General features: G+C 45.1%; 1 protein-coding gene across 1 annotated transcript; it reads left to right on the top strand.

Moving 5' to 3' along the window:
• Cenpv (centromere protein V) lies at positions 1 to 11,273 on the top strand. Its single transcript, XM_090349508.1, has 5 exons — positions 1 to 638; positions 4,985 to 5,083; positions 7,749 to 7,818; positions 9,187 to 9,301; positions 10,882 to 11,273. The coding sequence occupies exons 1-5, from the start codon at positions 256 to 258 to the stop codon at positions 11,004 to 11,006; spliced, it is 792 nt and encodes a 263-aa protein (XP_090205634.1). The 5' UTR covers positions 1 to 255; the 3' UTR covers positions 11,007 to 11,273.
• Positions 11,274 to 12,367: the final 1,094 nt, after the last annotated feature.

The following is a 12,367-nucleotide window of genomic DNA, read 5'->3' as shown; positions in this document are numbered from 1 at the left end:
GCGCAGTCTCCGTAAGACCTAAGACCTGCGGGACGCTCGGGCAGGTGCAGGTTCCGGTGCCGACTGGTCCAAGGTCTGGGTCCGCCAGGCCGGCGTCTGGCAGTCAAGTTCCGCGAGCGAGTCGGCCCGGGGTCAGGGGTCCGGGGCTGCAGGGCGCAACCTCCCCTCCGCCCGCGGACGCCTGGCGGCGGGAGCGCGCGGGGGCCGGCGGGCGCGCGCAGTGCTGCGAGGCCTGCGCACCAGGCTGCGGAAGCCATGCGGCGGGGACGGACAGCCGGAACCTCCCAGTTGCGGGAACCAAAGCGTTCGGGGTCGTCTGGGGTCCCCGCGGCTGCCGCTTCGGCCCCAGGCGACAGCCGTTCACGGCGCTCCACGAGCAGAGCCGCCGGAGGTGGGAAACGGACGGCCAGCAGACAGCCGTCGGCTAAGCGGCGGCCGCGGGCCCAGGAGACGGGCTGTGAGGAGCCTCCGCCGCCCGCGGATCTCGCGCTGCCCCCTCCGCCGCCGACCCCGACCCCGACCCCGACGTCCTCGGTGTCCGCGCTCGACCTGGGCGAGCAGCGAGAGCGCTGGGAGACGTTCCAGAAGCGGCAGAGGCTCAACTTCGAGGGAGCCGCCAAGCTCCTGCTGGACACATTGTGAGTGCAGCGGGCCACCTAACAACACCTTTGCGCCGAGTGGGGCCGCGGGCGCCTTCGGCTTCTGCGCCGGGGAGGATGCAGGTCAAGCCTGGTCCGAGCTTGGTCTCGGAATGCCCAGAGATGCCGGGGCTGCGCGCGGAGAGCGCGCGCGCTGGGCGCGGGGACATTTCCCCACCCCACCCCCATCCCTATCGCCGGTTGGGGTTGTGCCGGGGGGGGGGGGGCAGGGACCCGGGTTCCCCCAGGGAAGATCGCGAAGCCCGCGATCTCCCACATTCTCGAATATAGAAGCTTGGGCAACCCCTCTCTTGTGGGTTCTTCCATCTTGCTTCTGCAGGCCTCCAGCCTCTTCGATGGGCACATGGGGATCTCAGAGGTCCTTTGTGTAAAAAAAAGCTATCAACTGCTCTGGCCAGGGCTGCCTGCCGTTTTCTGAATGTGATGTAGGTCCTTTGTACCACTGTGCTACCGAGAAATATTTTAATACCTTAGTAACATATCTCATTGTCAGTTATTTTATGAAAAGAAAAAAAAAGCTTCACACAAGCCAAAGGTTAACAATTGGTGTAATAACCTGAGATTGCTTACTCCTCCAATTCTCTTAGTTTTGGTGCATCTTCTCAAAAGTGGATTATTGTTTTTTTCTACGCACTTTTCATTTATTGACTACAAATTGAATACTTCAAAAATATGCATCAAGTATTTGTTGAACACGTTGTGTGCCATCTGCTGCTTAGTGTGAAGAACAAAGAAGCTTTAGAAATGTAAAATTCAGGGCTGGGTAATGTATGGATTTAGCGGTCCTGAGTTCAGTACTCCCCAAGAATGAGAAACTCAAACATTTTTTAATACTAAAAGTAATGTTTAAAAATACGAAAACAAACCGATAATGATACAGAAAAAAAAACATTGAAACTTGTCACGATTAGGTATGGTAGAGCCTGCCTGTATTCTCAGCACTCTTGAGGCTGAGGCAGAGAATGGAACGTTCAAAGCCAGGATATTGCATTTGGTTAGGCAGGTGTTTTGTCACTTGATTATGACTCTAGCCATCTTTTTCCCATTCTGGAGTTTGAACTCTGGGCCTAAGTGCTGTCCCTCAGCTTTTATGGATAAGGCTACTATTACCACTTGAGCCACTGCTCCATTATTGTCTTTTTCTGTGATTAACTGGACATGAGTTTCATGGACTTTCCTGCCCAAGCTTGCTTTGAACTTTGATCCTCAGATCTCAGCCTCTTGAATACCTATGATATTTGGGAAGGGCTGCAATGACCCATTTGTACTGGTGTTTGAACTCAGCCTTCAGTTTCTTGCTTGCAACTCAATATTTGACCACGTGAGCCACATCTCCAGGCCTGTTATTTGCTGGTTATTTTGGAGACAGAGGCAAGGCTCATCTAGAACAACAGTCCTCTAGATCTCAGCTTTCTGAATAGCTAGGATTACAGGTGTGAGTCACTGGCACCCAGCCTCATAGCCATTTTTTTGCTTTTATGTCTTCTCTTTCCCTTTCCTCTTTCTTTCTCTTTCTTTCTTTCTTTCTTTTCTTTCTTTCTTTCTTTCTTTTTTTTGCCAGTCCTGGGGCTTGAACTCAGGGCTTGAGCACTGTCCTTGGGCTTTCTCAAGACTGGCGCTCTACTCCTTGAGCCACAGCACTATTTCTGACTTTTCTATGTATGTGGTACTGAGGAATTGAACCCAGGTCTTTGTGCATGTGAGGTAAGCACTCTACTACTAGGCTAAACTCCTGGCCCCTTCTTTTTCTTTTTATGATGGTACTGGGTTTGAAATCAAGACCTTTATTTCCTTTGACTTTTTTTTTCCCACAGTGGCACTTTACCACTGGAGCTATGCCTCCAGTTTAGCATTTTGGTGATTGAGTTAGGAACTAGAGTCTCACAGATTTTTCTGTCCTTCCCAGAAGGTGGTTCTGGAGGACTCACTTCCTAGCTAAGTCTCTCTACCTAGTATCTGAGTTATCTAGGTAACTGGCATACTTAGAAGCAGTCACCTCCCCCTTCCCTGAGGTCACATCCTGGACCCCTCTCCATTCTCTACATAAGTTGGGGCCACACAGCTGCACTGTGCAAGGTGGGGCACAGTTTAGAACAAACTTTTCCTTCTTACCTCAATACTACATGGTGTTCTCTTTTCATTGGCCTAACTTAATTTCAACCTAATACTGCCCACACTGGCTTCTAACCTCAATCTTCATATTTCACCCTCCTGTAATTAGGATTACACATGTGAACCATTGCTTTCTGTTTGATTTTAGTTACTGTATAAATTAGGGTCTGACATTAATGCCTGGGAAGCCTGCACCTTGATCCATCTACAAGATGTTGGTAAGGATGGTATCTTGCAAAGTTTTGTCTGGGTAGCCTCAAACCTCCAATCTCTTAACTCTCAAGTAGCTAGGATTACAAACCTGAGTCACTGTGACCAGCTACCTTTCTTTAAAAAGTGTATATAGGGGCCGGGAGTTTGGCCTAGTGTTAGAGTGTTTACCTAGCATGCACCAAGCCAGGTACCACATACATACAAAAAGGCAAAAGTGATGCTGTGGCTCAAGTGGTAGAGCTCTAGCCTTGAGAAAGCCCAAGGACAGTGCTCAGGCCCTGAGTTTAAGCCCTAGGATTGGCAAAACCAAAAACAACAACAAAAAAACCTATATATAATATGGTAGTGATTTTGTTAAAATGTTATTTTATAGAAAACAATTTGCAGTGACTGGGAGTGTGGCTTAGGAGGAAAGTGCTTGCCTAGCATGCATGAAGCCCTGGGTTTGATTCCTCAGCACCACATAAACAGAAAAAGCTGAACAGAAAAGGTCTTGTGGCTCAAGTGGTCGAGCTCTAGCCTTGAGCAAAAAGAAGCTCAGGGACAGTGTTCAGGTATTATGGAGTAATGGATAGTCCATAATACCTCTTGGTGGGACCATTCCTTTAAATGTTATCAATATGTATGTGGTATGGCAGACTCGAACCCGGGTCTTTGTGCATGCTAGGCAAGCACTCTACCATTAGGCCAAACTCCTGGCCCCATTTTTTTTTTTTTTTTTTTTTTTGCCAGTCCTGGGCTTGATCTCAGGGCCTGAGTATTATCCTTGGACTTTCTCAAGGCTAGAGCCCTACCACTTGAGCCTCATCACCACTTCCAGCTTTTTTCTATGTATGTGGTACCAAGGAATTGAACCCGGTCTTTGTGCATGGTAGGCAAGCACTCTATCACTAATTCAAACTCTGACCCCAAATAAGCTTTTTGAAAAGTAATGCTTTTAAGCCAGGCATGGTGACTCACACCTGTAATCCTAGCTACTCAAGAGGCTGATCTGAGGATCAAGGTTCAAAGCCAGCTTACGCACTAAAGTCCAAGAGACTCTTATCTCCAATTAACCACTAGAAAACAGGAAGTTGCACTATGGTAGGGCGGTAACCTTGAGCTGAAGAGCTCATGGTAGCGCCCTGGTGCAAAGTTCAAGGCGCATGACCTACCAAAAAAAAATGAAAGAAAGAAAAGTAATGCATTTATAACATGCATTAGTTGTATATGCAAGGTGGAGTCAAAATACATTAGTTTGTAAGAAATTTTGGAAAAAATAGTCTTAAAGCAAGTTAAAGCTTCATTGTGTTATTTCCCCTGTGATTACTGCTCAAAAACTATAGGGAAATGCTTCCCTATTATTGGTGAGGGTGTTTAGTCTGCTTAGAAAGTGGTTTCTATGTTAGATCTTAATGTTCCGTTATGGGCCTAGCTTATCTGTCTTAAAAGGATCAAAATTGTATGAAATGCATCTACAGTTATGTAAAAAGTCATTTACATGAAAAATACTAGAGAACAAAATGAACATAAGTACAACAGCCTTTGTTACTATCTCAGAAGGCTTTTCTGTACTTTTTCATAGCAGCCCCCACCATCCTTATCACATCAAAATTATTATTTGGGTCATTTGCTGAATGGCGGCTTAAGGTTGCAGGGGCAGCAACCATGGCTTCTGTATCTTGTTTACTTCTTTCTACTTGGTGCTTAGCTTGGAAGATTTTTCTTTCCCTTGACATATAAATAAAAATGTTTGGCTGATGGGATGAGGATCCTCTCCTCCCTGAGATTTTTCTGAATTCTGAGAATGCTTTGTAATTTCAATAAAATTTAAGAAGTATAGAGAGAGCTGGTAAACAAAGAAGGCAAGAAACCCATTCTTCTTTTACAAAATCTGCTTTGCCCTTTTTAAAGCAGAAATCCATTTTGTTAGCTTATAGAAAAGACTTCTTTCAACAACACCCGAGTGGTAGGGAGCCAACTTTAGGAATTCTTATCTTACTGGGTTTTGTTTCATTTAGTGAATACCAGGGCCTGGTGAAGCACACGGGAGGCTGCCACTGTGGAGCTGTTCGTTTTGAAGTCTGGGCCTCAGCAGATTTACATATATTTGACTGCAAGTGAGTATTTTTCTCTTCTTAAATTTTTCTCTTCTTCAGAAATTGAAGTATTAAAATGCAATGCTTCAGAAATAAGCTGGGGATGTGGGATGTAGATGAAACAGCACTGGCCCAGAGTTGATAATTGTTGAAATCAGGGTGGAAACATGGAGACATAATTATTCATTGAGCTCTTCTTTCTTCCTTTGAATATGGCTTGGCATTTTCAATAATTAAAAAAAATTAAGGTGGAAGCTAAAAATAATGATTGTGTGTGTGTGTGTGTGCATGTGTGTGTGCGCGAGTGCCTGCATGTGTGTGTGCGCAGATACATGAACATGGGGTCAGGTATCTCTGTCTGTTTCACACAGAGCTCCTACAGCACAACTCAGCATGATATACAGCAGGTTTCTTTGGAGATGGGTCAGACTGGCCACAGAGTGAAAGTACTTGATAGCAAACTCATCTTTTTTTTTGTTTTTTGGGTTTTTTTTTTTGGTGCCAGTCCTGGGGTAAGTCTGGGGATAGGTGTTATGCCTGAGCTTCTTTGCTTGTCTGGTAATCTACCACTTTGAGCAGTTCTGTTTTTGGCTTTTTGGTAGTTATTGGAGGAGATAAGAGTCCCAAGGACTTTTCTGCCCCAGTTGGCTTTGAATCATGATCCTCAGATTTCAGCCCTCCTGAATATTAGGATTGTAGGCTTGAGATATAGTTGCCGAGCACAGAAGCCTTTTCGTAGGAATCCAGAGTCTGGGAGAGGTGAGGCCACTGAATGAAGGGAGTTTATGTCCAGAAGCTCCTCCACATCACTGGATTTCTTACTTCATTCTTTTTTTTTTTTGTGGGTTGTGGGGCTTGAACTCGGTCTAGGTGCTATCCCTGAGCTCTTCAGCTCAAGGCTACTGCCTTACCCTTGAGCCAAACCCCACTTGCCATTTTCTAGAGGTTAATTTTTGTGACTCGGAACTCAGCCTCCTGAGTAGATAGGATTCCAGGTGTGAGCAACTCCGCCGGCTTCTCTTACTTCGTTCTTGAGATGAGGCTGATGGTACCTCCAGATCAGTGGAGGGCCTGTTTCTTATTCCTTTTCTTTTTCCCTCTCCCCACCCCCTCCTGTCTCTGTCTGTCTTTGTCTCTCTCTCAAAGCTAGTGCTGTATCCCTTGAGCCACAGCTCCATTTACAGCTTTTCTGTATAGTTTATTGGAGATAAGAGTCTCATGGACTTACCTGTTCCAGCTGGCTTCAAACTGCTATCCTTAGATCTCAGCCTCCTGAGTAGCTAGAATTACAATATGCATGAGCCACCGGCACCTGACTTAAGTAGAACTTTTTTAAACAATATTTTGTTGTTATTACTAAGGTGTACAGAGGGGTTACCATTTCATAAGTCAAGTAATGAGTACATTGCTTTTGTTGGACAATGTTACTGCTTCCTTTGCTATCTCCCTGTTTCCCTCTCCCAGCCCTGCTAACTCAGAATCTTTTTTTTTTTTTTTTTCAGTCAGTCATGGGGCTCAAACTCTGGGCCTGGGTACTCTCTCCCTGGGCTCCTTTTGCTAAAGGCCTGCACTCTATCACTTGAGCCACAGTGCCTCTGCTGGCTTTTTCTGTGATTAACTAGAGATAAGGATTTTATAGACTTAATTTCCTGGGCTGGCTTTGAACTTTGATCCTCAGATATCAGCCTCCTGGGTAACTAGGATTCCAGGTGTGAGCCACTGGTGCCTGGCCACGTCAGATAATGTTTTTTTCCCCTGGTCCTGGGGCTTGATCTTGGCCTGAGTGTTGTCCCTGAGCCTTTTTGAGCTTAAGGCTAGCTAGCTCTGCCACTTTCCGAGTAATAGAATCCCGGTCTTCCTGCATGCTCGGCAGGCACTCTACCACCAGGCCAAGCTCCTGGCCCATATCCAGCTTTTTCTGAATAGTTATTGGAAATGAGTCTCAGAGACTTTCTTGCCCAGGCTGGCCCAAGTCAGATTTTTTTTTTTTTTAAGTGCTGGGCACTGGTAGCTCACACCTGTATTCCTAGCTACTCAGGAGGCTGAGATCTTAGGATTGAGGTTCATAGTCAGCCTGGGCTCAAATGTCATTGAAACTTTTTATCTCTAGTCCACTGCCAGAAAACAGGAAGTGGTGCTGTGGTTCAAGTGGCAGAGTGCTAGCCTTGAGCTGAAGAGCTCAGGGACAGTGCTTAAGCCTAGAGTTCAAGTCCCATGACTGACCCCACCACCCAAAAAGAAATGTTTAAAAAAGATGAATTAGGGGCCGAGAGTATGGCCTAGTGGTAGAGTGCTTGCCTAGCATTCACAAAGACCTGGGTTCAATTCCTCGGTACCACGTACATAGAAAAAAGCTGGAATGGTGCTGTGGCTCAAGTGGTAGAGCTCTAGCCTTCAGAAAGCCCAAGTACAGTGCTCAGGCCCTGAGTTCAAGCCCCAGGACTGGAAAAAAAAATAATAGTAAATAACAAAAATCCAGTGTTTCCCTACACAGTGATGACTCAGGCTAACAGAAATGTGGTCCTGCTGGTCTGCGTTGCCGACTTGACAGTCGCTTCATTTGTGGTCTGGGTCTCTGCTACCGATCAGAGCAAAGGTCCCAGGTTCCAGGCCACTCGCTTCACTTCATCTCTGGATGATGTTGAAACGGGCTGTCCACAATTTGTGTTTTTCTGTCTTTCTGTAGCTGCAGCATCTGCAAGAAGAAGCAGAATAGACACTTTATTGTTCCAGCTTCTCGATTCAAGCTCCTGAAGGTTAGTACTGAAGTCAAGGAGGATAAAACCCAAAAGTGAACTCCTGTGGAGTGAGAGGTGCAGGGCCTCTCCTGGGCTCTCATGATTTCTGTTGTTTTTATTTATTTATTTTGCAACAGGACCTCCCTATGTAGCATATGCTGGCTTTCAACTGACAACCAACTGCCTCAGCCTTCCAAATTCTGAGATTACATGTGTAGGCCATCATGTTTAGCTTTTCTTCATTTTAGAAGGCTCATTGATACATCATGGAAACACTTTCAAAGAATCAGAAAATTAACTCTGGCAGTGTTTGATGGTGTGTGCCTGTCATCCCAGCTACTTAGCATGTATAAAATGGTCATGGTCAGAGACTAGCCCTAGGCAAAAATGCAGGATTCACTATCTGAAAAATAACTCAAGCAAAAAAGGGCTGGGGCATGGCTCAAGTGGTCAAGTGCTTGTTAGCTCAAGGTTCTGAGTTTAAGGTCCTTAATACTGCAAAGTAAAGATTGTCTAAATGGGTAGCTATATTAGTCTTGGTTATTCCAAATGGATGAGATTTAATCTCAAATGTGGGACTCTAGTTGTGTGTATATATGTGTTTTTATCTTATTATTTCTCTTTACCTTCTCCTCTTGTGTCTTTCTTGGTCTCTTTGTCATTTTTGCTATGTTACCCCAACTATCCATGTGAATATGTGTTCCAGGCACTTGCCCTCATAATCTCTTGCTTCCTGTCTCCACATTCACTTTCTTAAATCCATTCTCCCTTTAGAGCTGGAAAATATGAAGTACTGAATCAGGCTTTGTCACTACCCTGCTTACTACCTTGCATGGGTCTTGTACTGCCCAAAGCATAAAATCTGCCTGTTCATCAACTTCTGTCTATTGCTTCAGTTCTGCCTCAGACTACCTTTTCCAACCCCTGCACCAACTACCCCCCAGACACAGCTGTCCCTCTTTGGTTCATGCTCTATAATTTCTGGTACTGCACACCCCTTGGCTTAGACATCTACTGTCTACATCATCCTCACTGTCTCAGGCCTTCCTGCCCTGACTCTAAATTATGATCCTCAGATCTTAGACTACTGAGTCGCTAGGAGTACAGGTATGAGCCACCTAGACCCAGCTAAGATTGATTGATTTTTGCCAGTCCTGGGGTTTGAACTCAAGCCTGGGCATTGTCCTTGGACTTTCTCAAAGCTAGTGCTCTACCACTTGAGTCACAGCACCACTTCTGGCTTTTTCTCTTTATGTGGTACCGAGGAATTGAACCCAGGGCTTTGTGTATGCTAGGCAAGCACTCTACTACTAGGCCACACTCTCAGCCCAGGATTTATTTTTCAAATGACATAAGAAAAAGCGTATTTGTTTCTGTTTCCCCTAGGGAGCTGAGAGCTTGACCACGTACACATTTAACACACACAAAGCTCAGCATACCTTCTGTAAGAAATGTGGTGTTCAGAGCTTCTACACTCCCCGCTCCAATCCTGGAGGGTTTGGTAAGTAAATCTCCAGAGGCTGACAGGTCTGGGGTTCTTGGAGTTAGAGCGCTGCTTGGACAGGGGGCACTGGTGTTTTGGTATGACTCCTGTCTGGCTAGGTGCTTTAACATGTATGCTTTAGAAGAATAGGGCTTTTAAACATAGCTCTTCTTCTGTAGGTTGTAGAACAGACTAATCAAGTATCCTGAGTCCTACATGGCAAAGTCTGTGTCAAAGTCCATCAAGATTGTTATTATTATTATTTTTTTTTTTTACTGGTGCTACACAATCCCTGGGAAGAATGCTGATGGGGAGAAAGAGGATGGATTCAGCAAGGGACCTGTGGAGTAGTAGAAATCACTGGAATAATGACAGGGTTAAGGGAGTAAAGGAGGCAAGGATGAGGACTGTTATTTATTATTTTTTTTTTCCCAGTCCTGGGGCTTGAACACAAGGCCTGAGTGAGCAATGTCCTTGGGCTTTCCTCAAGGCTAGTGCTCTACCACTTGAGCCACAGCACCACGTCTAGCTTTTTTTTTTTTTTTTTTTTTTTTTTTTTTTTTTTTTTTTTTTTTTTTTTTTTTGCCAGTCCTGGGCTTGAGCTCAGGGCCTGAGCACTGTCCTTGGACTTTCTCAAGGCTAGAGCTCTACCCCTTGAGCCTCAGCACCACTTCTGGCTTTTTTCTATGTATCTGGTACTGAGGAATCGAACCCGGGTTTTCATGCATGCTAGGCAAGCACTTTAACCACTAGGCCAAATTCCAGGCCCTGGAAAGGTTTTTGTTTTTTGTTTTTGTTTTGTCAACCATGGGACTTAAACTCAGAGCCTGGTTGCTCTCTCTGAGCTTTTCTGGTGGTTAGAGATTAAGAATCTCAGGGACTTTCCTGTCCAGCTGGCTTTGAACTCAGATCTCAGCTTCTTAAGTAGCTACGATTGCAGGCATGAGCCACTAGCACCCAGCAAGATTTTTATTTTTGGTGTTAGTAGTACTGGGGCTTGAACAACTCAGGGCCTTATGCTCTTACTTGGCATTTTCACTCAAAGCTAGTACTCTACCACTTGATCTACAGTCATTTCTGCCTTTTTGCTGGTTATTTGGAGATAAGAATCTCAGATTTCTCTGTCCAGGCTGGTTTCTCATTTCCATCCTCAGATCTTAGCCTCTGGAAAAGCTAGGATTATAGGTGTGAGACAACCATGGTGTGGTTTTGAGAAGCATAAAGTCCTGTGCAAATGGGAAGTATTTAGTTCTTTGTTAACACAGAAGAGATCTGAGAATCTTCAGGCTGCTAGTCAAGAGTTTGTGCTAGGCTACTCTTAGAATGATATGCTGTCTTGATTCTCTGGCTCAAAGAGCCTCAGCTCATCTGTTAGGTAACGAGTGTGAGGCAGAAGCCTGAAGTCATAAGTAATAACCAGGACCTTCTTAGCACAGCAAGCCACACTTGTCAGTTGCCTAAACTGAGGTCATTGGCATATCACTTGGAAGTCTCATGTGGAAGGATGATGCTTTCAGGTGGGAGATTATCCAAATCAATATGTTCTCTGGTCTCACCCATTCTTAGGATTCCTTTTTCTCTGTGCCACTTGCTTCTAGGAATTGCTCCACACTGCCTGGATGAGGGTACCGTGAGGAGTATGGTCACTGAGGAATTCAATGGCAGTGATTGGGAGAAGGCCATGAAGGAGCACAAGACCATCAAGAATATGTCGAAAGAATGAAATTCTGCTTCTGCCTTCCTGGAAAGGAGCAATGCAGCTCTATAGGCCCTGTGCCACCTTGATGGTACTCTGATATGGCTGATCAGGCTGCTGGCACTGTTGGCTGGCAGCCGTCTTGTTCTGTGAAGTTGCTCCAGCTACCAGTTTCTTTAGGCAGCTCTTCATCCTTCCATAGTGCAGATTTTGATGTAGGATAGTTAACCCTTTTACTTCTTTTTGCCAAATTTTGTGTGATATTTTAGAAAATAAATATTTTTAACATGGTTACTGTGCTTCCTTGTTTCCTTTGAACTTTGATTTTAGCCCCTGGGGCCTGTCATTTAACAACAGATATTTATTGAGCACTTAAACACTTTGAACCAGTGAACTGTACCTAGAAGATTATGACTGATCATAGATCCTGTGAGTTGTGGAGATAAGAATTGTAGGGTTCAAGAAGAGACTTGAGTTAGTCAAGGAAGATTTGAGGTGGGCATAATATGAGCCATGTTGGCTATTTTTTTTTCCTCCTTGTCCTGGGGCTTAACTCAGGGCCTGGCACTGTGCCTGAGTTTTGTTTTTTTTTTCTTTCTTTTTTTTTTGTACCAGTCCTGGGGATTCAACTCAGGGCCTGAGCACTGTCCTTGGGCTTTCTCAAGGCTAGAGTTCTACCACATGAGCCACATCACCACTTCTAGCTTTGTCTATATATGTGGTACTGAGGAATTGAACCTGAGTCTTTGTGCATGCTAGGCAAGAACTCTTACCACTAGGCCACACTCTTGGCCCCTGAATTTCTTTTGCTGAAGACTAGAACATCCTTTTTTGTTTGGTTTAGGATTTTAGGGGTTTTTTTTGTTTTGTTTTTTTGGCGAGGCCTAGGACTTGAACTCTGGGCCTGGGTGCTGTCTCTGGGCTCTTCGGCGCAAGGCTACTGTCTTACCCCTGGAGCCACAGCCCCACTTCCCATTTTCTAGTGATTAATTGGAGATAAGAGTCTCACAGTCTTTCGTGTGCTTGGGATGGCTTTGAACTTGAATCCTTAAATCTGAGCCACCTGAGTCGCTAGGATTATAAGCATGAGCTAAGCCCGCTCTAGTTTTTGAACTTTTTGTTTGTGTTTTTGAGACAGGGTCTTGTTATGTAACTCAGGCTGATTCTCTTCTCAGTCTACTGAACAATGGCATTAGTTACTACCTCGAGGTAATGAATACCCTTTAAATAATTACTTTTTTTTTTTTTTCAAATGCCATCCTGGGCTTGAACTCAGGGTCTGAGCACTGTCTCTGAGCTTCTTTTGCTCAGGGTTAGCACTCTACCACTTGAGCAATAGCACACATCTGGCTTTTTCTGTTATATGGTACTGAGGAATCGAACCCAGG

Source organism: Megascapheus bottae, chromosome 17 (assembly GCF_031878675.1).
Source record: "Megascapheus bottae isolate mThoBot1 chromosome 17, mThoBot2.hap1, whole genome shotgun sequence".
Taxonomy (NCBI): domain Eukaryota; kingdom Metazoa; phylum Chordata; class Mammalia; order Rodentia; family Geomyidae; genus Megascapheus; species Megascapheus bottae.
The sequence above is the reverse complement of the archived record's forward strand: the minus strand, read 5'-3'. Positions and strand labels throughout refer to the sequence as shown.

Excerpts from the sequence above, each read along its gene's own strand:
- Cenpv (XM_090349508.1), top strand. The coding sequence starts at position 256 with ATGCGGCGGGGACGGACAGCCGGAACCTCCCAGTTGCGGGAACCAAAG. Across the intron at positions 7,819-9,186 it reads CTCGATTCAAGCTCCTGAAG|GGAGCTGAGAGCTTGACCAC; the intron begins GTTAGTACTGAA and ends TGTTTCCCCTAG. Across the intron at positions 9,302-10,881 it reads CTCCAATCCTGGAGGGTTTG|GAATTGCTCCACACTGCCTG; the intron begins GTAAGTAAATCT and ends ACTTGCTTCTAG.